The following is a 27,828-nucleotide window of genomic DNA, read 5'->3' as shown; positions in this document are numbered from 1 at the left end:
TTTACTATTGAACAGGCAGTTCTGAAGAGGCTTCTCGTCGCTCTCTAGGAGATCTGAGACCTCGCTCCCACGTAACTAGAGTAGCGCTTGGTCGTGTTGTATACCCAACCGTTGTGACGTGCATGTGACGTGGGTAGCGGAGGGCCACTTTGCGTCCAGGCCCGGCCCTTTTGTTGACACACACTCGTGGGCCCGTGTGGACGCCCAGCGACCCTGCCGTGTGGAGCGTGAGTGCAGGTCCACCGAAGACCCGACCCTGGTGCCTCCCCGATACCCAACTGCTTCGCAGGAAGATTCGTTACGGAGCCACTCGCTCAGGGGAGGTACTGATGGGTGAAACTGACAGTCTTTCTCGAGTCGTTATGGGCCGTAGTGACGGTGGTGGAGTGAGGGGGGGGGGGGAAGAAATGGGCCTTGTTAAGACTTTATGAAGCGAGCTGTAGCGACCGATGATCTAAGGAACACGAATATCCTGACCTTACAAGAAGCTACGCCTCCACCTGCTCTCATTTCGCTGAATCCTTTTCATTACCGGAGAAAATGACTGAAGACATGGCGGGAGATCTCGAACATGGGAGGAAAATGATGAATGGTACACTTCCTTGTTGATGAGTGAAACAAGCTCTTCCTCCAAGATGTTATCTTGATAAAACACATTAAAACTTGTATCAAAGTTGGTCAAGTTAGGTGTGTACAACTGTGGAAGATATCAACGCTGAATTTCTACATTTCGAGAATTCTGTCCTTGAGGCTGTTGAAGTCATTATAGCCAAGATCCCTGCAATTATGGGTGTGTGTAAAGTCCCAAGGCCGACGCCATTTTGTCGACAAGTTCTGAGTGAACACACTGATGCATACAGACGATTCGTCAGCCAACATTCCACGACGAGGTTGTATATTTAATTGCATTAGGGCGTGGCTCACTGTCAGATGGTATGCATCAACGGAGTCTCATCGGATTGGAGCAATATAGCTTGTGGAGTTCCTCAAGGATCAGTCTTGGGACCGCTTATGTTCGTTGTATATATTAACGATTTTTATTTTTTTTTTTTTTTACACCAGACAACCCAATTGTGGGCTAATTAGGTCTCCTGTTGTTTGTCTGACTCGTGTAAATTCGTGTAAACGACTCTCCCACCAACTCCTCAGCAACTATGACCGACCACTCTCCCACTAACTGCTCAGTACACTACGACCAACGACTCTCCCACTAACTGCTCAGCACACTACGACCAATGATCATCACACCGTCAGAACAGAGCTCAGCATCTGAACTCTTTCCTGGGAGCTGAAAGCTGAACGCACCCGGGATTTCTCCTGAGAGGACCATCTCCTTGTAGTCGAGCCCACGGCGAGGCGAGAGCCCTTGACCCTTCTGGGCACGCGCTTAGGATGATTCACTGCGTCCAGCTCACAGTCTCGGACAGCAAGATTTGGACGTCTTGAACTTTACGCACGATTTCCTTGATACCGAAACTCGAGAGCGACTGGTTCATGTCGTCGTGTTCAGTTGACGAGCTGCGTGTGTAAGGTCAGGGTAAAAGGAGGTATGTTTTGAGTTCAAGAAATTTGGTAAGTGATCGAGAGAGTGGCTCCCACAAGTACACAAACATACTCGATCATTGGATAGAAACCATGATGTTTTCGATCCTTAGAGCAAGAAGCATTGGAGTATTTGCAGACATTACCAAAAGCCTGTAGCATGATGTAGCTACCTGGAATTCCAGTAAATCTCCATACTAAGGGTTTAAGAGATTACTTGACTATTGCCATTAAAGAGCAAAGAAATCCTGACAAAACTTTTGTCGAGTCTTTCCCACAGTCAAGTACGTAATATCGATGTATGTCTTCAGAAGAGAATGGAGTGCCTCAGGAGTGTGTGCTAACGCCTACCCTGTTAGCACGCATGATTAAAGTTATCCTGTTATCAGCCCCCGTCCCCAGGCAGTCGACCCCTTCACGCATAGTGTCCACCAGAGAGGGTCCAAGAGAGAGCCCATCCAGCAGGGGTTTCATATATGGTCATTAGTTTTCTCCTGTTAGATTTAGAACACTGAGTGTTTACGTGACGTCATACAAGAACTCCAGACTTGCGACCTGACGTAGATAACGACTTGCTACCTCAAGAGTGATTGTTAGAGTCTTACGTGCTAATGTTGAGAGCAAAGTCAGTCGAAAGAGCCACGTTACTCTGTTTCTCAGTGACTGTATATTAAATATTCTCTGATCATGTTTCCAGTTTTTATGAGGCAGTCGACGCTAGATCTTCACTGAGGGTAAACAAGACGCTGATCTGATGAAAGTTAGATTATGGCTCGAGTGACCTTGAGACGGCAGACTTGTGAATTTTAATGAGCGTTTGAGCGATAAGAGTGAGAAGCAGAGATGCACGAGAATATTTAACCAACTAACGGCCAGAAAGCAACATGCAAATTATCCCTGTTGGCTGAGTCTGCATGACAACGAACATCTTGTAGTAAGAGACGCCATGCCTCTCGGCCGTATGACTCCCCTCCTTGTTTGAAATTTATGAGACCAATTCGCAAGAGGTGGATGGTAAACACGGGGCAGTGAGAGCCGCCAGGGTGGGGAGGGAGCAGCCACCATCCACGAGACCCGCCGGGGGTGAGGATCACCAGCGCCTAATGAAGCAACAACCCAACATCTCGCGTCTACACATGGCAGTCCTGATAACCCTAGGAGGGAGGAGTGAGTTCATGGACGGTGGTACTTGGTCTGCTCAATATGCCTTCAGCTTCCGTGTCTACTGCCGAAGCAGAAGAAGTTGGCAGTGTCAGTGTCTCTACCACTTTGGCAGTGTCAGTTTCTCTGCCACTTTGGCGGTGTCAGTGTCTCTGCCACTTTGGCTGGTGTCAGTGTCTCTACCACTTTGGCGGTGTCAGTGTCTCTACCACTTTGGTGCTGTCAGTGTCTCTACCACTTTGGTGGTGTCAGTGTCTCTACCACTTTGGTGGTGTCAGTGTCTCTACCACTTTGGTGGTGTCAGTGTCTCTGCCACTTTGGCGGTGTCAGTGTCTCTACCACTTTGGCGGTGTCAGTGTCTCTGCTTTGCGGTCGTGTCTCTGCCACTTTGGCGGTGTCAGTGTCTCTGCCACTTTGGCGGTGTCAGTGTCTCTGCCACTTTGGCGGTGTCGGTGTCTCTGCCACTTTGGCGGTGTCAGTGTCTCTGCCACTTTGGCGGTGTCAGTGTCTCTGCCACTTTGGCGGTGTCAGTGTCTCTGCCACTTTGGCGGTGTCAGTGTCTCTGCCACTTTGGCGGTGTCAGTGTCTCTGCCACTTTGGCGGTGTCAGTGTCTCTGCCCACTTTGGCGGTGTCAGTGTCTCTGCCACTTTGGCGGTGTCAGTGTCTCTGCCACTTTGGCGGTCAGGTTGTCAGCGTGTCAGTCTCTACCACTTTGGCGTGTCGTGTTCACGTGTCAGTCTCGCCACTTTGGCAGTTGTTCAGTGTCTCTACCACTTTGATGGTGTGTGATTGAATGCAAGGCGACTTTACAGTCAACACTTACAGGGACCATTGGTCTTCCAGAGGTCCAACAACACGAGAACAGAAGACCAGCGTACTTCTGGCAGATCTGTTGGTGTAACTTGTGTGTGACGGATTCTAGCGAACTGACCAACCAGTACTTGATAGCCATTAAACCCAAGAATATATGTTCACACAAGGATTGTTGAGAATAAAGATGATATGGATGTATTGTGTACAACTGATTTATAAATAGGTTTCTGGCTTGATAGCCTTCAGCTTTCTCTTGATCACCTTCCTCCCAAGAAGCCGTTTTACAGACTTCTAGACGTGTCACCTTCCACGATATCCCCCCCCCCCCCCCAACATCTCCCAAAGTCTGGAAGCAAAGAGACACTCATGACATTACCTCGAGCCACCTGGACCTTCCTCGCCGACCCGGACTTAAATACCTAGGGATGGCTATCCAAGAATATTTCTACATCAGATTTTCTGGACACTGTATAGTCATTTATCGACCTCTTGGGCACTTGGGGGCATGATAGTGCGCGGCCTTTGACCACAGCCAACACATAATGCCGTCGTGCGGAAGGATCACTCGTTCCCGTCTTACACCGTCAGGGATCACATAGGTTTCAGGATGTGGTACGAAACATCACATCCTTGAGCACCTGCCCCAACACAGTGCCCCACTCGTCGGCCAGAGGTACACACAAACGTAAGCGTTACTTCACTGAGGACACGCACACACACATACGAGCAAGCTGTCACCAAGGGGTTCAGGGAGATACTGGCTGTATGGTGGGGTGGCGGAGCATGAGTGGTAAGTGTGTCATTTCCTTACCGTGTACCATCCAGCTACCCAGCCAAGGACTGACGCTCGCACGGCTCGCTTCCAATCAGCAACTAGGACTGAGGACGACCCCGTGACCCACACTGCCATCTGGAACACCTTGTGTGTTTCCAGGTGTCCGATGTGACTACTACTTGTGTGTTACGGGGAGAGTAGTGTGTGCACTTAGGTCACCACAGCTGTCTATATTGGGTACATCTCATCCTGTCGACCGCTCCGAGCGGGGGAATGAGCAGAGGGATGCGTAAGGGCCATTTGTCTCGCTCAGGATTCGAGCTCGGATGGTTCTGGGAGTGAATAATTGGTCACTTCAGACGCTGCCAGCTAAATTGCCGACCGTTCTATGTCATAGAACTTTTATATAAACTTCATTCTTGTCAGCATTCTTCCATTCATCCACAACTCTCTCACGACGAAATTACTTCCGTACGTCTCTTCTAACAAGCGTCTCGTTCAGTTTTGTGTTATGGTCTCTGGCTCCCCCCTATTTTTATCTTTTTTTTTTTTTTTGAAGAGCTGTTCACAGTTCCCATCATCAACTTGTGTGTGTAATCGGTTTGTGTAATATGAGGAGGGCGTTCTGCACCCGTGTGGCCACACCTCTTGAACTTCCTGTACCTGTTAATGAGATTTTGCTATGAGGTAGATCAAGCGTAGTGCCAACAGATAGAGAATTTAAAGAATGGAAGTCGTATGTGTCCGTGATGAGTGTTATGTGTAGGACGAAGAGTGTGTTTGTGGACTGAAGGGCATCAACACACGTACTTGTGAGACAGGAAGAAAAAAACAGCCTCCTGGTTTGAGAGAGGGAACTTGACAGCCACTGTAGCGCTGGGTTTATTGCGCAGCCGACACGGACTTTCCCGAGGGAGGTCTACACACGTAGGGACCTCAACTATTGAATTTTCTGCATCGTACAATTTGTCTGAACTTCTGTATTCTACCCACATTACCTGTCTCGGGTTATTCCATTCCTCCACTACTCATATACTGCAGAAGTAATGCTTTGTCTCCTCTCTTACACGTCCCTTTCCACGTCCCTTTCTGATGTTCGTGTTGTGTCTCCACGGTTCCGTTCCTGCATCTCTCGATGAATTGTTCACGATTTTCGACATTTAGATGCTGCAGAAATTTAGAGATTGTGAACTTTCTATACAGCCAAATTATTCTTAGCTTTCTGTCCGCTTTCTGAAGGTATCATGTCTTCCTTCCTTCCATGCCATTCATCCATCATTATGATAATATAAAAATATTTAGACATTCTTTTTTACAAGTTTCTTGTCGTTTCCTTTGGTTGTTCTGTCTCGACATATCTCTAAAAAACGTAATCACCGTCTACGTCATCAGTGTGTTTTAAAACTCCAAAGGTCGTGATCAGGTCACCTCTCACTCTTCTCTCCTCCAGAGTGGGTAAACGTAAGACCACTCAGTCATTTTCCATAATTCATCTCTCTTGATTCTGGTACTATCTTCGTTGCCCTTCTCCGGACCTTCTCTTTTGGCTCTTTGCGCTTCATTAGGTGCGGTGACCAAACTTGAGAAGCATATTCTCTCATTTAGTAGGATGTGAACAACATGAAGGCTGTTCTAATATTTTCCAGAAGACCGTGAATGCTATATCTTCGGCAGTCCACATCTCTGATGGTCTTGTGCTTTTTGACACTCTTAATTGAACACTTCTTTCCTCTTTATATGAGGCTAGACGTACCTTTGATCCTCTTTATATAAGACTAGACGTACCCTTGATCCTCTTTATATAAGGCTAGACGTACCCTTGATCCTCTTCCTTCACTGTACCTTTTATCTTCCTCAACGTACGCATCATTTCTTTCCTCTAGCAGCTGATCAGCCTCACAGACATTTTAAAAACACAAATCTTATTTAACTTTTAGTGAGTTGACATTTTCTTCCTCTGATTATGTACCTCATGAAGTGCCTCCATTCACCTGAGTTTTTTTTTTTCATATCCAGTGACTGTATTTCTGATCTTGCTAAGTTCCTCTCTCATCTCAAGACATCTTCCATCATTTACAAGAAGCCTCAGCTTCTGATCCTCCATCACTGATAATGTTAACATATGATTCTCTTTCTTAACCATTTCAAACAGCTTCTGTAAACGTGGTTTGATTGAAGGGGGGGGGGGGGGGGTGACAAGGCACAGTCTAGATGGAATAGTTGTATGAGGAAAAGTGTGTCAGGAACTGACGTATGTACCGGCAAGACGCCCGAGTCCAGAGACTGAGACATCTCCCGTGGAGACCTCCACAGCCAGCCAGCCAGCCAGCCATGGCTTGCGCGACCAGTAGACGCGAGCGAACCGTGAGTCAGTCGAGAAGTTCTGGGTGGAAGCTGACGTAACGAGTGGTCGTGGCCTACGTCACACTTCCGGCGACGAGTTCTGCGAATAGATAAAGCGTTGGCCTCGCTTTGTGACCCGTTGTTTGCAAACCATTTCCCCCAGATTTCCTTGCGGACAAAAGCAGTCTCATTGTTTATATCTTGAGAGCGAGAGGTAGCCTTGCTGTCGGCTGACAATAATCTCGTCAGCAGAATTTAGTGAACACCAAGTCGACCAAGACCAGTCGCTCTGTTGTTAGATCCGGGAGGTCGTACCGAGACGCGAGCTCCTTTCTACTAAGGGCCTCCTCGCCTCACCACGACACATCTGTCTGTCTCGCTATGGGCTGGCAGGACACGCTTACACTGGGAGGAACACCTTTATGATCAGTGTATGGCATAAGTGGAGTTATAGAAGAGTTATGATCCATGGCAGACGGGCCTGGCTGGGGGAACATTCCCCCCCTAGATGGAAACAGATGAGGTGTCTCACGTGACCTCATTGGTCCGTCCCAGACCCAGTTGTATGTGGTGATGGTATCATCAGTCTATCCTAGCAGAAGCCAGTGAAATCTGACAGTGTGGAGAGCCACGCGCTCCCCCGCCCTACCTACCTGTGTGTCACTTGGGTTACCTCATAGCAGGCTGGGGTAGTCAACACCGGCAGCACAGCAAGCTATGGAGACGCCCTCTACCATGGGATAGCCAACATCTGGTTACGTTATCTTTAGCACGACGGCCAAGCCCTTAGATGTGATGACTGCCTTGGTCCATTATAACCTCACTCACAGTGGTCAGGTCAAAGGTTCAAGAGGTTCATATTATCTTAGAATTGAGTTTTCTTTGTCATATGTTGTCAGTGTTTCCTTCTGTGTTGATCATGTGGAGGGCACGTTTTGGTATAGGTTATTATAACCATAAACATCATTTATCTTTAAGTTTTAATCCATTTTGAATAGATCAGGTCACGAGGAAATAAATGTATGTTTCGTAAGGCAAGAGAAATCTAATGTCAGCGTCTCTTCATTCGTCCTGTTGCGCAGGGCTGGAATCAGTTTGGTTGGCCATCTTTGTACTTGTTCCAGTGTTTTCCCCCTCATTCTTGTAAGCTTAAGGATCAGACATGGACTGGCTGTTCAAGGTGCGGTCATTAAACATCAAGAAGTGCCTAATTGTTTCCGGTTGTTTTGTGTTCTATTTCCTAGCTATAAAATCTTGCATGCAGTGTGCTTTTGTACTTGTTGCTATATACAGCGTGTAGTACACTTGTGTTACTTGTAATGACTTAAGTCAACGGGTTTCCAAATATTTCCTGGTCGGATTTAGTATCGTTTTCTTCAAAGTGCAGAACTCTACATTTTTTTTTTTTTATTTGTGATACGTTGATTTTCATCCACCATTTGCCTGACCACTATGGTCGTTGGTTAAGATCGTCTTGGAATTAAATCACAGCCCTGTTCTTCCTCCTAAGATTAGGAGACGTTAGTTGCAAGACCCAGTTGTAGATCATTCATGTTTATCGTAATAATAGGGATAAGGACGCCCCTTGTTGCACTAGTCCGCCCTGTCGGTGACCCAGTCACTAACCCATGCATATAGGTCGCCCTCAAGCGACATGGGGTTTCCATCCACATAGCAACCTTTTGTGTGGTACCTTTAGCTCCTCTGAGCGTCCAAGGCAACTCTTGGCTGTCATAGACCACTGAACAATTTAGTAACTTTCTTAGACGTGATCTTTGCAGCCATGCTGGTAGTCCATGTGTCGAAAGAGAAACAGAAAGGAAAAAGATAGAGAGAAGTAAATATGTTGCCAAGTGTTCATGAGAGACAGTTGCTGGGGACGTCACCAACAGGCAGGGGATGTATGTAGGTCTCGTGGATCAGCGACCTCTAGCAACTAGGTCATCAATATGACCATGAGCAGTACAGCACCGGATATACACACACACTATTACACAACTCGATTTCCTGTATTCCACTTTATTCATTTATATATATATATAAATGAATAAATATATATATATATATATATATATATATATATATATATATATATATATATTCATTTATCATACTTGATCGCCATTTCCCGCATCAGCGAGGTAGTGCCAGGAAAGATAAAGAATGGCCCATCCACTCATATACAAATATATATATATATATATATATATATATATATATATATATATATATATATATATATATATTTCTTTCAAACTATTCGCCATTTCCCGCATTAGCGAGGTAACGTTAAGAACAGAGGACTGGGCCCCTGAGGGATTACCCTCACCTGGCCCAAGTCTCTGTTCCTTCTTTTAGAAAATTAAAAAAAAAAAAAAAAAAACATCTATATATATATATATATATATATATATATATATATATATATATATATATATATATATATATAATTGATCGCCATTTCCTGCATTAAGGAGATAGCGCCAGAAACAGACGAAGAAAAGCCACATTCGCTCACATCAGTTCTCTAGCTGTCATGTGTAATGTACCGAAACCACAGTTCCCTATCCACATCCAGGCCCCCGCAAACCTTTCCATGGTTTACCTTTGCCGCTTCACGTGCCCTGGTTCAGTCCATTAACAGAACGTCGACCCCTGTATACCATATCGATCTAATTCACCCTATTCCATGCACACCTTTCACCTTCATGCCTGTACAGGCCCCATGCACTCAGTCTATTTCACTCCATCTTTCCATCTCCAGTTTGGTTCCCCGCTTCTCCTTGTTCCCTCCACTTCGGACAAGCATATGCTCTTGGTCCACCTTTCCTCGCTCATTCTTTCCATATATCCAAACCATTTCAGCAAGCCCTTTTCTGCTCTCTCAACCACACTCTTCATATTACCACACCTCTCCCTTAACCTTATGTCACTTTCTCGATCAAACCTCCTCGCACCACATATTGTCCTCAAACATTAATTTCCTACACATCCACTTTCCTCCGCACATCATCATCCATACCCCATGCCTCGCATCTATACAGTATTGCTTGGACCACCATACCTTCAAACATTCCGTATTCGCCCTCCCCGATAATAAACATTTTTCATTGCTCCCAGAACCTTCGCCCCCTCACTCACCCTGTGACTCGCTTCCACTTCCATGGTGCCATTCGCTGCCACGTCCACTCTCAGGTATCTGAAACACTTCCACCAGCAAGTTTCTTAGCCTGCCTCACCACCACCTGACTAGATGGCTCCAAATCGAATGTTGTGATCGTTCCCTGATGTCTTGATGATAAGCACCAATTCGTCTCTCTTTTATCAGAGAAACCGTTTGCCTCTGGTATTTCTGTACCACTGATAATCCTCTTCAGTGAGCTTTCTTTCTTTCTTTTCCAAGTGTCTCTTGTGTATGATCTGCCAATCCAAAAATAATGTGTGTTTTACCTCTGTCAGCCTCCTGCTTTACACACCTTTCTCATTTTGGTACCTCACTCTCTTCAAGTAGATCCCTCAGTGTTGATTCGCTAACCTCCGTGTCTCTGACTTTCTCTAAAATCTCTTTGTCAGTCAGCAAGCAGTGTTCCTGTATGTTCTACTCAGCAAGCACTAATCCTGTATGATCTAGTCAGCAAGTACTGATCCTCTGTGTACTAGATATTTTTAAACCTTTCATCAATGGGAGTCATAGATATCTGTGATTGTACCGCCTCTAACGATACACATTATTCTTCCTGCAGCTTCACTTGCGTCTCTGTATACCTGTGTTTGACCGTCCTCAAGTCTCTGACCCACAACTCTGCGCCTGCTGACCAGCACCCTGCTCTCCCTACCAGCCTACTACTGTCAGTAGATTCTGTGTGTGTTCTGCGTGTGTTATGGGCATATCCTCTTGTTGAACTGCTTGTTGGACGGAGAAAACACTCTTCTGACCTTTCTTGCAGTTCATTAAAGTCACTTTATTTTCTCTGGTTACATAACTTTCGAGTCCTCCAGCTAATATGAATCGGTCTTGATAAACATTGGCTGTATTTGATATTCCTAATTTCGTGTTCATTTCTGATCCTGTTTCTTACTAGAGTCAAACAATATTCCCACACTTCATGTTCTCTGATGATTCAAACTTTATTTTCACCATCTCTTGTCTTCTCGTGGATCTCTTGCTAGCCCATGTTTGAATCCATTTTTGATGTGGAAATCAAATTGGAAAACCTCAGCTTACATGGCTTTTTGTCTGTGTTTGATAGCAGGGTTACCTTGGCCTGGCTGGGCTGGGACTGATTTCCCTGCCTTCTCGTAAGAACCTCTCTTAACTTGCCTCAGGGCAGGTGCTAAAGATCACATATTTGTTCCCCTGTTTCCTTAGAATAACAGTTTAGTTGGCTTATTGACACGAAAATAACGTCTGTCCAGCGAAGACTCTGGTGCGCAGCAGTTGTCAATGCTACCTTATTAACAAGTACTTTATTCTCTTTGTTACTCACAATCACGCTCCTTCTTACTAATTCATAGATAACCCTTTTAACTATCTCTCCTAAATACCATTTACTCGTCGTTCTCTCTATTGTTTGCATAGGCAATTGTAGTTTAAAGTGTGTTTAACTAACCTATTTTTATCTACTTATCTATACCGTATGGAGAGGGAGTTTTACACTCGTGGGGCCCCGTCTCTTGAATATTCTTTGCTGTAATACATCATCACAAATCTGTGTATGTTGTCTGCATTGGCTGCGCACGTGTGTGTGTGTGTGTGTGTGTGTGTGTGTGTGTGTGTGTGTGTGTGACGGGAAGGTTGCTTGGTACACGTGATGTGTAAATTTTATGTCTAGTTTGCTGAGCAGTTTGAGACTCGCGTCAGCAGTGGCGGTTGACCTAACATCATCTTCCTCCTCTCTTTCTCCTCCCCAGGACTGAGGAACGATGACCAGCAGCACGATGAGGGTGCACGTCCTCCGCCTCACACCTGGCCAGGAGGTAGGTAGGCACACACACACACACCAGCGTCCTGTGCTGCGCTGGACATCTGAATGCTCTCATTTTGCCTCTTGCTGTTGGTAGTATATGGGGCGGCGTGCGGGTGGATGTGGCGATGAACATTTGGTTCAGTGGAGTAAAAGTGCACCCCTCTACTCTCTCTCTATTCTCTCTCTCTCTCTCTCTCTCTCTCTCTCTCTCTCTCTCTCTCTCTCTCTCTCTCTCTCTCTCTCTCTCGGGTAAGTGCCGTGCAAGAGTTCACAAACACACCCGGAACTTCATATGGACGTCACAGACATACCCTGAACTTCATATGGACGTCACAGACATACCCTGAACTTCATATGGACGTCACAGACATACCCTGAACTTCATATGGACGTCACAGACATACCCTGAACTTAATATGGACGTCACAAGCATACCCTGAACCTAGTGTGGACGTCACAAACACACCCTGAACTTAATATGGACGTCACAGGCATACCCTGAACTTAATATGGACGTCACAAACACACCCTGAACTTAATATGGACGTCACAAACACACCTTGAACTTAATATGGACGTCACAAACACACCCTGAACTTGATATGGACGTCACGAACATCCTGAACTTAATATGGACGTCACAAACACCCTGAACTTAATATGGACGTCACAAACACCCTGAACTTAATATGGACGTCACAAACACAACCTGAACTTAATATGGACGTTACAGACACACCCTGAACTTAATATGGACGTCACAGACACAACCTGAACTTTAAGAGTCAAGTCAGAAGCCGAGCCAACCACAGACCCCAATGATCGTACCCGCATGCTCAAGCTGTCTAAGTTACGATATGGTACAGGTGATCACATATATTGAACTGGAAACCTCAGATATGAAGTCGAGATCTGACGTGGATGAACAGAGAATCATTAAGTGGAAGAAGACGTGACGGGGTATGATAGCTGTACCACTGGCGGGTTATCAGCGAGTGAGGAGAAGGCCGTCTTTTCTTCGTTTTTTTTTTTTTAATGTTTAAGTCTCCACTCACAGACCAAAGCCCACATCAAGGCCGGGCCTTAACTGAAATGTGGAGAAGGATTATGAAAGGGAAAAAGAAGAGACAAAAGAAAGTATTTCCGAAGTTTGGAGAAAGTGAAAGACCTGTCTTTTAAAATGTGTTATTAGGAAAAACGTGAGGTAGAGAGTTCCAAAGCTTCGACATGTGGGGAAAGAAACAGTTAACAAAACGGTTCACCCTTGAGTTGCCAACGGCCACACTGTAACCCTGTGACGCAGCAGCTTGCCGAGCATTGCGTGGTCTAGCTAGTGGTGGGGGGTACACACGCAGCCAGCTCTCGGGAGCAAAAACCAAAGTAATACCTATAGATGAGGGAAAGTGAACCAACATTTCAGCGTAGGGTAAGGGGGGTCAAGTTTTGAAGTTAGCCTGGGAGAGTTTACCAGGCGAACCGCTTGCGACTCGACTCTATCAAGTAACGATACTGGGCTAGAACCACCCCACATGTAAGAGCAGCACTTCATACAAGGAAGAACCAATCCCTTGTATAAGCGGAATAACTGCTCAGAATATGAAATTTCAACCTTTAAACGGGACACCCAGTTTCTTGGAGGCAGACTTAGCTATTCCGTTAAAGTGAGGTTTCCAAAAAAGGATGGATGTTACAGTAATGCCAAGTATGGTCATCGAGTCAAGAGGTGAAATAACAGAACCGTTGAAGGAGAGACGAGAGTTGAGATGTTTTCGATAACGAGATGGGTAGTAACTGGTTCTTGGAGGCATTAAACTAACCAGATTTCGTCTACCTAACCGAGATGTCCAAGTCTGAGTTTATTGAAGAGACTGAGTCAAGACGTGATGCAGATCGAGTGAGAGAAGAGGGAGCAAAATTAAATGATGTGCAGGAATGCAGTGTTGAGTCGTCAGCGTATGAATGCATTTGGTTATCTGTGTAAGAGAGGAAACCGTTGATAAAAAGAAAGATCAACATTTCCCTAATATTTATTGTAGCGCAGCCTCGCAAAGGATGGCCCTGAAGCCAGGTCCGTGCGTGATGCATGGTCATTAACGCTGACCACTGCATCACGGGTTCCCGTAATTACGTCGCCTCTGTGCTCAGTACGTGATCTCCGACCGTTGTCTTGGCTGTCAGAGAATGCTATTCCCCAATTACCAGGACGTTGTGGACGTTCTTGAGAGAATAATCTACACTAGGGATATGTGGACGTTCTTGAGAGAATATAATCTACACTTGGGACTATTATGGACGTTCTTGAGAGAACAATCTACACTGGGGACTATTATGGACGTTCTTGAGAGAACAAATCTACACTTGGGACTATTGTGGACGTTCTTGAGACTTGGGAACATTGAACACTAGGCGCTGGTGAACATGGAATGGGAGACGAGAAGCTGGGGAGCAGTAAGCGTGTAATGGCAGGTGTCATGCGGATGTAAATGCAATGTTAGTCTTGAACTGTCAAAAAAGACAACATTTTTTTTTCATCAAATACCCCGGAGATTAATAAGAGATAGAAAGTGGATAAATGATCCAGATAAGAGGAAGGTGTTCACCGTGTTATGTTAAAGTTCATGAATAACCGTCTGGACCCTGGGGGTATTGAAAGATCCCGTCATCAGTGTTGTATGACACTTTCATGGATCACAAGGCTTCCAGAGCTCCTACGGGGAGACAACTGACCGTCGGTGATCAAAAGGTTCAAGACGCACCGCAACATGGGTGGAAATCTGGCGTGGAAAATGTAGGAACTTGTTACTTATGTAAAGGTATTAAAAGCAACTGAAACATTCAAAGGGAACCGTAATCCCCACCCCCATCTCTCTCTCTCTCTCTCTCTCTCTCTCTCTCTCTCTCTCTCTCTCTCTCTCCAAAAGGTAACATAAATAAATCAAGAGATAATCAGATGAATAGATAGATGATCAATGTATATGTATAAACAAAATACGTGTAAAGGAGACAATGAAACTATCAATGGATGCAAGTTAAAACCTCATTGTCGACTGCAGATTGAAGGCCTGAATAATGTATGCAGTCTTCCGTGTAAGAATGTATACAACAGAGGCCATCTGGGATGTGTCAGGGCTGCAGATCAGTGCTTGCCTGCGCATACCCACAGTCCTTCATCCACGCCATCACTGGAACGATTCGTGTGTATACGTATAGTTGAGAGTAACGAAGCGCTCTCAGAGGAGTTGATAACTCGTTGAGAATAAGAGAAAGATGGAATGAGGAAATTGGATTGATATTTTGAAAGAGATTAGAGAAACGAGGTTGAACATCATTAAATTCAAAGTTTAACAAGGCTCTGCAGAGCTAGGTGACCTCTCGCCCCGGGTTTTAATGAGATGTTGTGAGACGGACCGTCTCTCCTTCCTGCTTTGAAAACTTCAGTAAATCATCATCGGGAGAGAAATCACAGCGCACCAACATCTGGCTAATGTTATTCCAGCGTTCAAGGATGGCGATGACGACTGTACACACAAGCTTTGCCGTCAAGCTTAGTCTAGCTTGGCTCTTTGGGAGGAACCTCTTCTGTTGGATGTTTCAAGAAGAGTAGAAATGGAGGATGTCTAGTCAACATATATCTCGTAGGTGGAGCCCCCTCTCTGTTGCTAGTTAAATGGAACTCCTAATTCAGAATATGACAGGTGGACCCCATTTGTTACAAATCCGAGGTATAACGACAATCAAATAGTATAGCATCTTATAACACCGGTACGGACGTGTCCATCTGGGTATGAAGACTTCGGCGGTTACCAAGAAAAAGCTTTACAGTGGTAGCGATGGGAGAATACTGGGTGTACCACATGGGGCCAACCCTAAACCCTGTTCTTTCTATACCACACGTATGTTATGTACAGTTACATCGTACCACTCAAGATGGTCAGTTTGTCAACGATCCAGACGTAGGTTGCGGGATGAGGTCTGTCACTGGTCATACAAGTGGCTAAAGATCACGTAGTCAGAAGATATCCAAACCTGTTCTGGGAAGTGACAAATGAAAGTCAGCGTAAAGTAATGATTGTACATTTTAAAGAAAGAGAGACCACAGAGTCTGTGTGATCTGTAACTATTTAACTCTCTCTCTCTCTCTCTCTCTCTCTCTCTCTCTCTCTCTCTCTCTCTCTCTCTCTCTCTCTCTCATGAGAAGTGATTAGTTTCCTGCCGCACATGTAAGGCGATAGAGTAAACCATTGGGTCTGCTGGCGTCGTAATCCTTGCGGATATTATCCGGAGTTTTGTTAATGAACTTGCTTTTGATTTAGTCATGGTTATGCGAAGTGAAAAAAGTCATGGCAAATGCTTTGGTGCAAAGAGAGGAGGTGGTGAAAGCATTGTGTAAGATGAAATGTGGCAAGGCAGATGGAGTAGATGATACTGTAGTTTTTTTTTTTTCTAAAGAAAGTGGTTGATTGTGTTATTGAACAGTTATAATTTCCATTGTACGTATCAGTCATGGTGACGTGTCTGAGGATTGGCGGAATGCATGCATAGTGCTACTGTATAAAGGCAAGGGGGATAAAGGTAGATATTCGAACTACAAAGGTATAAGTTTTTTGAGTGCACCTGGTAAGATGTGTGGGAGGGTAGTGATAACGAGGGTGAGGGCATGTACGGGACATCAGATTGGATGGTAGAGAATACGTGGAATATGTGAGAAATAGAGAAACAAGGATTTGTAGGTGGCCCATATGGACATATAGAAAGCATATGAGAGGGTTGATAGAGATGCTTTGTGGAAAGTGTTACGAATATGTGGTGTGGGAAGAAAGCATTAGAAACAGCGAGGAGTTTTTGATAAGACAGGAGGCATGTGTGCTAGTAGAGGAGGAGGATTGGTTTCAGTTGAAGGCGGGTCTGTGTCAAGGGTGTTTGATGCCACCAAGGCGAAAGAGGTAAATGCAATGGTCTTGGAGAGAGGGGCAGATTTGTAATCTGTTGGGACAGAGGGAGTGTGGGAGGTGGGTCAGTTGTTTTTTGCTGATGACACTGCGCTGGTGGCAGATTTGCATTGGAGATTTCACACGTTCGTGTCTAAGTTTAGGAAACGATGTGCAAGGAGAAAGTAGAAAGAGAGAGTAAATATGAATAAAAGGAAGGTCGGTCACTAGGTTTGCATTACAAAGAGACAGGTTAACTGGGGCGTGAGTTTGAATGGAGATAACTTTGAGGAAGTGTAGTGTCTTGGATACCTGGCAGTGGATATGGCAGCAAATAGAACCATGGAAGCTGAGGTTAGTCATAGGGTGGATAAGGGAAGAAGGTCCTGGAAGGACTGAGGAATGTGCGTGAGGAGAGATCGTTATTTGGGAGGGCGGAAATATGTATGTTTGAAGGTATAGTAGTTCCGACGGTGTTGTATGAAGGCGAGGCATGGAGCTATAGTTGAAAGTGTACGGAAGAGGATGAATGTGTTGGAAATGAAATATTCGGTGACAGTACGTGCTGGGAGGAGCGTTATTCGAATAAGAAATGATGGTAAGAGGTAGGTGTGATGGTAAGAAGAATGGGGTTGAGAGAGCTGAACTGGGTGTGCTGAAATGGTTTGGACTTGTGGAGATTATGAGTTCAGGAGAGCAATTCAGATGATGGTAAACAGTTGATTCTGTGGTAAATGTAAGGTCAGAAGAAACCAGAAATGGTGGCTACAGAGTAAGGCATGAGACAATCTCTGTTGAGTGTTTATTAGAAGGGATATATTTCGGGAATCGGGGGGGGGGGGGGGGGGGGAGTGTGTTGAAAGAGAGAGAGAACTGGAAACAGAAGGTGATGAGGACAACAGATCCTGGGGTTCATCCCAGGTCCTCCATTATCGTCCTGTATTTATAAAACGACTTGTGCACTTTCGTGTGATTAGCACATCATCAGGGGAGATGAGAGAGAGAGAGAGAGAGAGAGAGAGAGAGAGAGAGAGAGAGAGAGAGAGAGAGAGAGAGAGAGAGAGAGAGAGCTGGGTACGTTGCAAGGTTGTTTATCATTCGCACATCTCGTTCCAGATATAGGAGGCAGATCTCTGATAGGGATCGTCCAGATCTTGTTATTGTATTCAGGAGCTATATCTGGATATTGTCTCTACCTTATCAACATTCACTTGAGAGAACTTGGTCGTGTCAGCGGCTTATGAAGAGAGAATACATACAATGAAGACATTGCGACAATAACGAGGGGAAAGGTGTCCATCGACTCAACACAAACATTAAGTGACAATAGTCGCTGTTGTAGCGGTCTGACGGAGCTCGGATGGCCTTGATGTGGTTGAGGTGCCTGACTGCTGCAGCTCGAGAGCGTAGGAGCTCGTGGAGACAGGAGATGACGGGGACGAGAATGGTAGCAGTGGCTTCTTCCACCGACTGTAGGATGAGGTCCACGTGATGGCTGGAGAGGGTTGGGAGGAGCAGGGTGGTGGTTAGTGCCTCTTGATGGATGGTGTAAGAGGGACAGAGGATGATCTTGCATGCTCTTCCTTGTAGCGTCCCCTGTTTTGTGTGGTGGGTAGGGAGGAGGACCAGGCGGGAGAGGCATAGTAAAAGTTCATTTGGCAGGACTGAAAGCTTTGTACTTTCTTAAGTTCACGCGCAGGGAGTCATTGTGTCCTGATTCTGTGGAGAATGTAGACACGACATTTGAGGATTTGGTGATGGTGCTGAAGTGTTCCTTCAGGTTAAACTTATCTTCCAGTGTGACGCCGAGAAAGTTGGTAGACTGAACAACTTGCAGGGGAACTGAGGTTTAGTGAGACAGTTGAAGGTGGGACAAGGTTGAAAGCTTGATGGACAGAACAACCTGGAGGGGACTAAGGCCTAGTGAGACAGTAGGGGTTGAGACAGGATTGAAAGCTTGGTGGACTGAACAACCTGCAAGGGGGACTGGGACCTAGTGGGAGTGCGTGAGGTGGGATATAATTGGAGATAAGATTGACGTGTGTAACTATGGTCTTGGTTTGTTTCTGGTAACATGTTTATCGGCGGTCCAGCTCGGGAGGTTCTTTGAGATGATTTGGAGAGTTACGTGGACAGGAGAACTGTTGCCAGCGTCGACAATGGTGACAGTCATCAGTGTACTTACATCAAGTGATCGCATCCATTTAGTGATTAATTGATTTGCAATGACGTCACTGCTATCGCTATCTTGCTATAATGGAGCAATGGCGTGGCCGTCTATATATCTATGTATTTATATATGTCTGTTTATCTGTTTGTTCATTCTTTCGTAGGATTTATCTATACGTATCTATTCGAACAAAGTCAATAACGCCGATATAACCACACGCATTTTCTTTAAACTGGTAGATATTTTGTACATGACCAAAGAACACAATCTGAACAGTTTGCAGGTGCGCTGTCTCCTAGAAAACAATAGATTTTTAGTCCGCATACAATGACCATGTACGTCACAGGACGCCAGTGTGTGTGTGTGTGTGTTGGGAGGGGTGGGGGTGTCTGGTAATGGAAATGCCGTGCAGGAGGAGTGGGTATGTGAGGGCCGTGCTCTAATGATGACCTGGAACTGTACACAGTGCATTACATTACCCTAAAAATGACACCTCCAAACTGTTCTCATATCGCGCTATGGTATCTCCAAGTTATGATGATCCGGAAGTGTAGCCATCGCACTGTACTAATCCCACATACTTGAATGAGATCTTTACACTCTACACAATGATAGCCACTGCCTTATAATAATTACCCGACAGTTTACACGTTGCACGCAACTAGGCTTTGACAAAAAGATCTCCTGGAGTTATATAACACATTACTCAAAAACCCGCCTCAAATAACTAAACGTAACTGTATCCAAAAACACCCTCAAATAACTAACCCGTAACTTTATCGCACACGTTGCTCAGTAAAGTATTGATAATAGCGAAGTGCGTTATAAAGGTATCGCTTCAACATGTTTGTTCTAATGTAAGGCAGGAAGTGCATCATCCACACACTGCAGTGTGCAGACAGCCTCGCCTCACCGTGTGTGATGGTGTCGATGTTCCACGCCAGAACCATCGAACATCCGCATTGTCCAGTATGGCGTCGTCAAGATCAACAGCTGGGGCTGTCTTGCAGTATTGGGACATTTAAGATAAACTGGTGGTGTCCTGGCAGTATATTGTCTTTCCTGGTTACTAGTAACCTTACCTGACGAGTACTACACGTGGGTTTGTAGTTTACGGTATTCTGTCGATATTGTCCTTTGCTATTTTATGTTTTATTCTTTATTCTATTTTAGAGTTTTTGGGTATAATTGCACGACCCTTAAGTACGATCGTAGGCTGCAACCCTGAAGCACGAGGATGCGATCCTTAGGTATGCTGGCCTAGACTTAAGGGCCCTTTAATGGCCTGGACAATGACCAGGCCATTGTTCCCAAACGCCTAATTTTCTTCCCCCCATTCTCTTCATTTTCATACCGTTTGGATATTGTCTAGTTTGGCAGGCATTATGGCCGTATGTATCAGGCACTTCTCTGTTTCTTTTCGTGTTACTTTATTTCTCCCATGTTACAAATTGAGATTTATTACTATGAATGATTTCATTTTGCGAGTGGTTTATTCTGGCAATGTGTTATCAAGGATAACGTGAGCGTTTCGTCTGGGAATTTTCGGGTTTATTGTTAAATTTCTGTATCTTTGCTGCAAGTGGAACTGAGGCTCTGTATTTTATTTGAAATGTTCTTGTTTCTGTTATACAGAAGTCCTTATTTGAAAGTAGAGTAAGTGGAGTTCTGTTATGCAGGTCTTACTTGAAAGTAGAGTTAATCCTAGTCTCGTTATTTTAGTGCTATTTGATTGTTTTTAATACTGATTTTACTTAAGTGTTGTAGGTTAGGGAATGATATTTGTAACTTGTAATTTTTCTTATGGCCATGTGGTCAAGATGCAAACAGAAGTACAGAGAATATTTAATATTCATGAGTAGAATTTGTATTTACTGGTTGAGGTCGTGTGAAGCATTTGGTCTTATCATTTCTGTATAACTCGTTGTTTAGGGCTGTTGATTGGCCTTCTTGTGTGCCTTACGTTCTTTTTTTCCATGATTTTGCACCTGCTGCATGGTGCTTGTAGTGTAATGATATTGGCTTTCACCTGCTGGAGTATGTAGCCTTTACACCTGCTGCATGTTGGATAGGCTTTAGAGACTGCAGGATGGTGTTTGTAATAAAGACTTTACAGTTTTCTCAAGGGCACCTACCGCCTTCAACTATGTGTTAGCCTACACAATCAACCTTGGGAATAACAGTTTGAGGACTGTGATCGTGAGGGAACGAGGGTGAGGAGGTCCACAAGGACATATATAAGTGGACCGAACAAAGTTAGGCTTTACTTGCTTAATACTCGACTTCCGCAGCAAGAAAGACCTTAGTGTGTTAAGGACTCGGTGTAGTTGATTTTCATTTACATTTCTCTTACTTTAACGTATTTTTTTTTTTATCTTTCTTTACGTATATTTCCTCTAGCTTCTCTTTTCCTCTTTATTCTAAATTCTTTTTGGTTTTCTTTGACATTACATGTTACTTATCTGGTCTTTCTTTTAATTTTTAGTCATGTTTTTGTTAAGCTTTCCTTTAAACCTATACACTTACTTTCTGATCTTTTTTATTTATTCAGATTTTCTTTGGCTTTTTCAGTCTCTTGGTTTTTCCTTTGCGCTTTTCTCATACTATCATTCATCTTTTTTAAGTATTTTTACCACGCTTCTTTCATTTTGTCTAAATCTTTATTCATGCTCTCTGAAGATTTTCTTTTCATCCTAACTAATTCTTCATCTAAAATTGAGTTCCTTTAATCTTTTCTTTATGTATTTATTTTAGTCTTCCTTCATACTTTCTATAAAATTTTCCCTTTCATCACTGGCAAAAATGTTTAGTTTTTCATTAAGATATTACTTCTTTTACTTTGTGTGTGTAATCTTTGCTCATAATTGTCTAGTTTTTTTTATCTTTACTCGTACTTTCTCTATTTCATATATATTCATATTCTTAAAGGTCTTCTTTTATCTTTACTCATAATCTATTTTTATCATACTTTCCATAAGAAACTGCTTTCCATAACCACCTACACTTTTTCTAGTTTTTCTTTCAATCTCGTTTTGCTTTTAGAAATATTTCTTTTAAGACTTTTACATACTTTCCATACGTTTTCCTTTTAATGGTTACTCATTTACTTTCTGAAATTGTATCTTTTAATCTTCATTCATACTTTGAAGTTTTACTGTTAATCACTATTTACATCTTTTCTAGTCTTTATTTTAATATATATATATATATATATATATATATATATATATATATATATATATATATATATATATATATATATATAATTGCTTCTCAATAGTTCAGAAACACATCAAAGGATTTCTTATATTCTAGCATTTTTTTTTTCCTGGTCTTTTCAGCCCACATATCCTAGTATTGTTACTGTATCCTGGCATCTATAATCTATAGTTATATCGTCACATCCTTTAAATAGTTTTGGTATACCTTAACCCCTCTTTTGTGAATCGTAGCATATCCTAACTCCTCCCTACTGTATCATATCTTACCATCTCTACTGGATAATATGCTCGGGGTCATAGATTCTCATTACTGTATTACATCCTAGCAGTTCTCAATCTCTTTTCTGTTGTATTAATCTTACCATCTCGTAACCCATCTTTACTGGAATATATCCTTGGTTTCTTAACCTCTCATTACTGTGATTACATCCTGGCATTTCTTATCTCTACTGTAATATATCCTCGGTCTCTTAACCTCTCATTACTGTATTACATCCTAGCATTTCTCATCTCTGCTGTAATATATCCTCGGTCCCTCAACCTCTCATAACTATTACATCCTAGCATTTCTCAATCCCTTTCTACTGTATTAATCTTACCATCTCTTAACCCATCTTTACTATGTAATCTGTAGTTATATCGTCACATCTATTAAATATTTTCGTTACATATAAACGTCTCTTTAGTGAATCATAATCTAGCATCTCCCAATCCCTCTCTGCTGTATCATATACAGTTCTTTCCTTGTGAAACTGAAGTCGCAAAGCCTTTATCATATCTTGGCATCTATAATCGTGCTCTGTCATTACCTCCATCAGTATATATATATTAAACTTAATCGCCGGTTCCCGCGTCAGCGAGGTAGCGCACGGAAACAGACGAGGAATGGCCCAACCACCCACATACACACATAATCGCCCATGCATGCACATATACATACATATACATATCAATGTATTCATATATATACATACGCAGACATATACATATATACACATGTATATATTCATACTTGCTGCCTTCATCCATTCTCCTCGCCACCCCGCCACACATGAAATAGCATCCCCCCAACCCCCTCCAGCGAGGTAGCGCCAGGAAAAGAAAAGAAAAAAAAAAAAAAGCCACACTCGGTCTGTAACCGTCATGTGTAATGCACCGAAACCACAGCCACAAAATCTTATCCTGTGTTATATTCTAGTTTTCATGATATATCAAAAATATCATACTAGGGATGCCTTAATGTCAATAGTATATTTTGGAAATGAGACACGCCAGAAATTGCTTAGATATGTATAAGAACATACATAACAGGGAGAGGGGTGCTGTCCCTGTCTTCATTGTTGAAGTTCCAGCAACTTCGTTGAACTGCAATACTGAACGTCTTTTGCTGGTCTGTTCCTGATAAGAAAACGGGATAAATGTTGCATTTAGATTACGTAATTGAATGGATTTCAGAGGGATGTCGTGGGGGGTATGTACGTTAAAGTGATCTCGCAAGGTCGTTTAGAAAATTCCTTGCTAATGTTGGTTGATTTGGTTATCCTCTCTGAGAATCTTCAGGGAACCCGATAATCTCGCTCTAAATAACATCTTGAAAACTGTTGACAGGGCGCGGCAACGGGGTCCGGTTTCTAAAACCCCCTCCCCTTGGTTTTCTACTTCACTCTATTCTTATATATTTAACCTTCCTCCATGGCAGGTTTATCTCCGTTATTGTTCATGGATCAGCCTCTCTCTCTCTCTCTCTCTCTCTCTCTCTCTCCTTCATCAAAAGTGGTGTCCTTCAGGGTTTAATTGCGTCTTTGGTCTCCATCCCTTTTTATCAACGAGTTCCTTTTCCCAGCAGATATTTCCACACACTGGTACACTGGCGACTCAACACTGCATTCCTCCGCTTCTTTTGGATCCTCTCCTTGTTCTCCTGCCTGATGTATGTCTCTCGTCTCGTCACAACGGCCTCTATAAAGTCAGATTTAGACGGAATTTCCCTGTGTGTCAGTCGCGGCCTCTATAACCCATGTTCATCCTATTCATTTTGCTGAAACCTCTCACAACTCTTCCATCTTCTTCGATGGTTACGTAATTGTTCTGATCGACACAAACACGCTCGTTATCACCATGACATATAAACTGGCTCGCACACTTCAGCATACAAACAGCCTAGTCTGCCACTAACATGGTGGGTGTTCTTCGCCTGCCGAACATTATTCACCTCGGACCAGAAGCTTCGATTGCACAAAGGACTGATTTATTCTTGGCTGGAGTGCCGCTCTCACACGTCTTGGGAGACTCCATCATTTAAGATTTTAACTTTTACTTTAGAGAGTCGAGTCCAGATCTACTTCACCAGTTCTCCCAGTCCGACCAAGAAACTTGACCCACTTGCTTAACTTTACAATGTTGGTCTCTTTCCCCTCCTACACATATATCCAGTTTCCGCCCCTGAGAACTAACTGGCTGCTTGTGTGCCCTCCCCACTAGCTACACCGCTGAGTACGTGACAACGCCACTGTGTGGTTGTTATGGTCAGGTAGGATTCGGCAGGACCAAGATCACTGTGCCGCGGCATCCGTTGACCTGGTTTCGTTTTGCAGGTGAAGACGTGTCTGAAGGAGTTCGTGGCTCGTGAGGCGCCAGGCGGGGCGTTCGTCATGACTTGTTGCGGCTCCATCACCACGGCTACCCTGCGTATGGCAGCCGCACCAGACGGCACCACGGACAAGGTAAAACCCAAAATTTTTTATTCACCCGAGTGGATGGCTGAGAGGGGATGTAGGATGTGGTTGGGAGGAGAACCCAGAGTGGAGAAACGGATTTAGTTATAGACTATGAAGATGTATAGTGTAGGTTTATCGAATTTTGGATGTTACAGGGAATTATAGATGTTACAGGACTCCTCCCACTTGAGGTTACTTCGCGAATGAAGTCACCTTTGGCAAGGCTGTATCATCGTCAGTTATCGAAAGGCACTACAGACTCGTCGAGGAACTTCTGCCTACAATGGAGTCCATCATTTCCCTGCTGTTGACGGTAGCGCAACCTCGAAGCAGCAAGAACCCCATACATACAAGGAGTCGTGGGATTGTCTATAATGATAAATATGTTGGAGTGTGCGAGTGTTTCGGTGCCTTGTTTACATACCGCAGGTCATACTAGGGGTGTGTATGGTCATGATGTGTGTTGCTAGAGAGGAGAAGGGCAAAGTTAGACAAAGTTAGACAAAGAACTGTTCGTGTTGTATGTCCCTGCAGCTTTAACGCTCCGTGAGAACCGTGTGTCCCATGTTTTGTGATGCCGTCAGCATCTTGAACGTCTGTGGTCTGCTGCGCATTGTCTACACGCACAACACTGGACAGCATCAAGCGTGTGTTATTTGGTGGCCAGGCGGGTGGATGGCCATTAGAGAGCGATTGGAAATTGTAATCGTCACATTATATTGGATGTGGTTTGTGCTAACCCCGGGAGGAGTCAGGATCTATACAAGCTCGACAGGACTGCCGCACCAATTCCATCTCGCATGTTAGCGTTGGTCTGTTTCTAATCCTCGTGATGGTAGAGCGTCTACAGTCCTTCTACTTCGACATCCGGGTCCGTCACAGCGTAAGAGGTGGCTTCATCTCCCGCTGCCACAAGGCTGAATTTGTTGGCTTTTATTTTCTGGTCTCTCTCTCTCTCTCTCTCTCTCTCTCTCTCTCTCTCTCTCTCTCTCTCTCTCTCTCTCTCTCTCTCTCTCTCTCTCATGGCTGCTGCTGAGTCTAGTGGCCTCATAACTGGAAGGAAGTGTTATTGGAGATCACCGTTTTGAGTGGTGTGGCGTGCATAACATATTATCCGTACTCGTGTTTCCTGCTGGCGAGAGCATGTCTGCTGTGTAAGGCATATCAATAGCGTTGGTGCCAGGACGTCGTCACCTTGTGGAGTCCCGCTTGGTGAGGGAAATTTTGATGACGTTGCTGAGTTTATGGTTCTTGGGGCGGTAAGTCAGTTAAGGAAGTCACCCAGTGATCACCTGGTGTTTCCCGTCAATAAAATGTTGATACTGAGGGTCGCTCTGTCGCTCTCTCTCTCTCTGGGGTTGTCCTTCCTTTCCTATAATTGAGTAGGTTTTCCTGTGTTTGTGGTGACCACTGTTTTTATACAGAGGAAGTGCGTCTACCACTCTGGAACCCGTGTTGACTGTGGCGTTAGAGGTCATTTTATACCTGTGACCTAAATCCGGGGTTTGTCTTCGAACATTTTCCGTGATGCTTTCTAAGAACGGAGTGGGTGGGTAATTCCTGGGGCTCAGTTTCTGACATTCCTGGTCTGATAGCCTTGTTACTGTGGCTTCCTTAAATCTCAAGGGGAAAATGATCCTATGTTATGTATAGCTGTGTACACGTTGAGAGCGTGGTGAAGGTATACATGTAGTGCAACGTTGCTTCGGGTCTGCCTATGTAGTTATCTGCTGTTTGCGTAGGATGTGTTCTGCCTTTCACTCGTCCTACTCCATCCGGGTTATGTATTCCTCATTGTTCCTTCCTCCTGCAGCGAGGGTTGTGTCCTTCTATACCTACAAACTACAAACGTTGGAGCATTTAAGAAATCGAAGACACATCAGAAACTCTCATGTTTTTACTTAATTCCAATCCAAGTGGCACATCATGATAAACATTGTTTCTGTTAATCGTGTAATTATCTGCTTAATAAAGCAAGACAATATTTTTGTGTTTTACATAATTTTTGTGATATTTTGCTACAATATTTACCGCAGCGTAAACTTAGAGAGATTCTTGATAACAAAGCAAGACAATATTTTTGTGTTGTTTTACATAATTTTTATTGTGATGATATTTTCCTACAATATTTACCGCAGCGTAAACTTAGAGAGATTCTTGACATACAGAGTTTGGTCAGTAGTTTAGTGTACCAGTTAACCCCTCCAGTACAACGCTACGACCTCAGGGTATGAGAGGTGAAGCCATCGTACCCTGGCGTCGTACCGTTGTCCTACATGAGTTACGACTGTACCGCGTGCCCTGCCTGGCTCTCCTCCCCGTTCAGGTGGTGAGGTACGAGAAGCACTTCGAGGTGCTGGGCATGTCCGGCACCATCAGCCAGGGAGGGACACACCTTCACATCTGCCTCAGTGACCACCAGGGCTGCACGGTGGGCGGCCACGTGGTGGGCGACCTGAACGTCTTCACTACCATGGAGGTCGTCCTCGGGGAACCCAAAGACCTGAGGATGGGCCGCGCCCTGGACCCCGTCACGGGCTTCACCGAGCTGACGGTGACGAAGGATTAGGAGGCGACACACTCGCCACCACCCGGCCTGAGCAGCGTCACCCACCGTGGCTCAGATCTGGTGCAGGAGGAGTGGTGGTGGTAGTGGCGGAGTATGGTGTTAGTACAGACCAGCCTTAACCTGTTGACCACGACTGTACGACCACTGAGCCAGACGGGGTTACTTTAAGACGACGTACATTCTCCTCAGTGTTCTCTTAGTTGGCTATTTAACTCTAACAATCGCCAATATGCATTAACTTGTTACTAACTCTAACACTCGTCATTATGCGTTAACTTGCTACTAACTTACGACTAACTCCAACAATCATCAGTGTACATTAACTTGTTACCAATCTTAACAGTCAGCAATATACCTTAACTTACTACCGCATCTAAAAGTTATCAGTATATATACCAACTCTTAACAATCATCAGTATACATTAACTTGCTACTAACTTTAACAATCATCAGTATACATTAACTTGCAACTAACTCTGTCACCACAGTATACCTTAACTTGCTACTAACTTTGACAATCATCAGTGTACATTAACTTGCTACTAACTCTAACAATCATCACAGAGTACATTAACCTGCTAATAACTGTAACAATCATCAGAGTACATTAACTTGCTGCTA

General features: G+C 44.2%; 1 protein-coding gene across 2 annotated transcripts in view; it reads left to right on the top strand.

Moving 5' to 3' along the window:
• Positions 1–27,828, top strand: part of LOC139761491 (bifunctional protein GlmU-like) — a 47,814-nt gene that overhangs the window by 19,047 nt on the left and 939 nt on the right. For both annotated transcript variants that reach the window (XM_071685843.1, XM_071685786.1), the window contains 3 exons: positions 11,547–11,612; positions 24,516–24,644; positions 26,965–27,828. The exon at positions 26,965–27,828 is cut by the window's right edge and continues 939 nt beyond it. In XM_071685843.1, coding sequence (XP_071541944.1) covers positions 11,559–11,612; positions 24,516–24,644; positions 26,965–27,207 — 426 coding nt within the window. In that variant the 5' untranslated portion in view covers positions 11,547–11,558 and the 3' untranslated portion in view covers positions 27,208–27,828. The remainder of the gene's footprint in view (positions 1–11,546; positions 11,613–24,515; positions 24,645–26,964) is intronic.

The sequence above is a fragment of the Panulirus ornatus genome, chromosome 1 (genome assembly GCF_036320965.1).
Source record: "Panulirus ornatus isolate Po-2019 chromosome 1, ASM3632096v1, whole genome shotgun sequence".
NCBI classification, from domain to species: domain Eukaryota; kingdom Metazoa; phylum Arthropoda; class Malacostraca; order Decapoda; family Palinuridae; genus Panulirus; species Panulirus ornatus.
The sequence above is the reverse complement of the archived record's forward strand: the minus strand, read 5'-3'. Positions and strand labels throughout refer to the sequence as shown.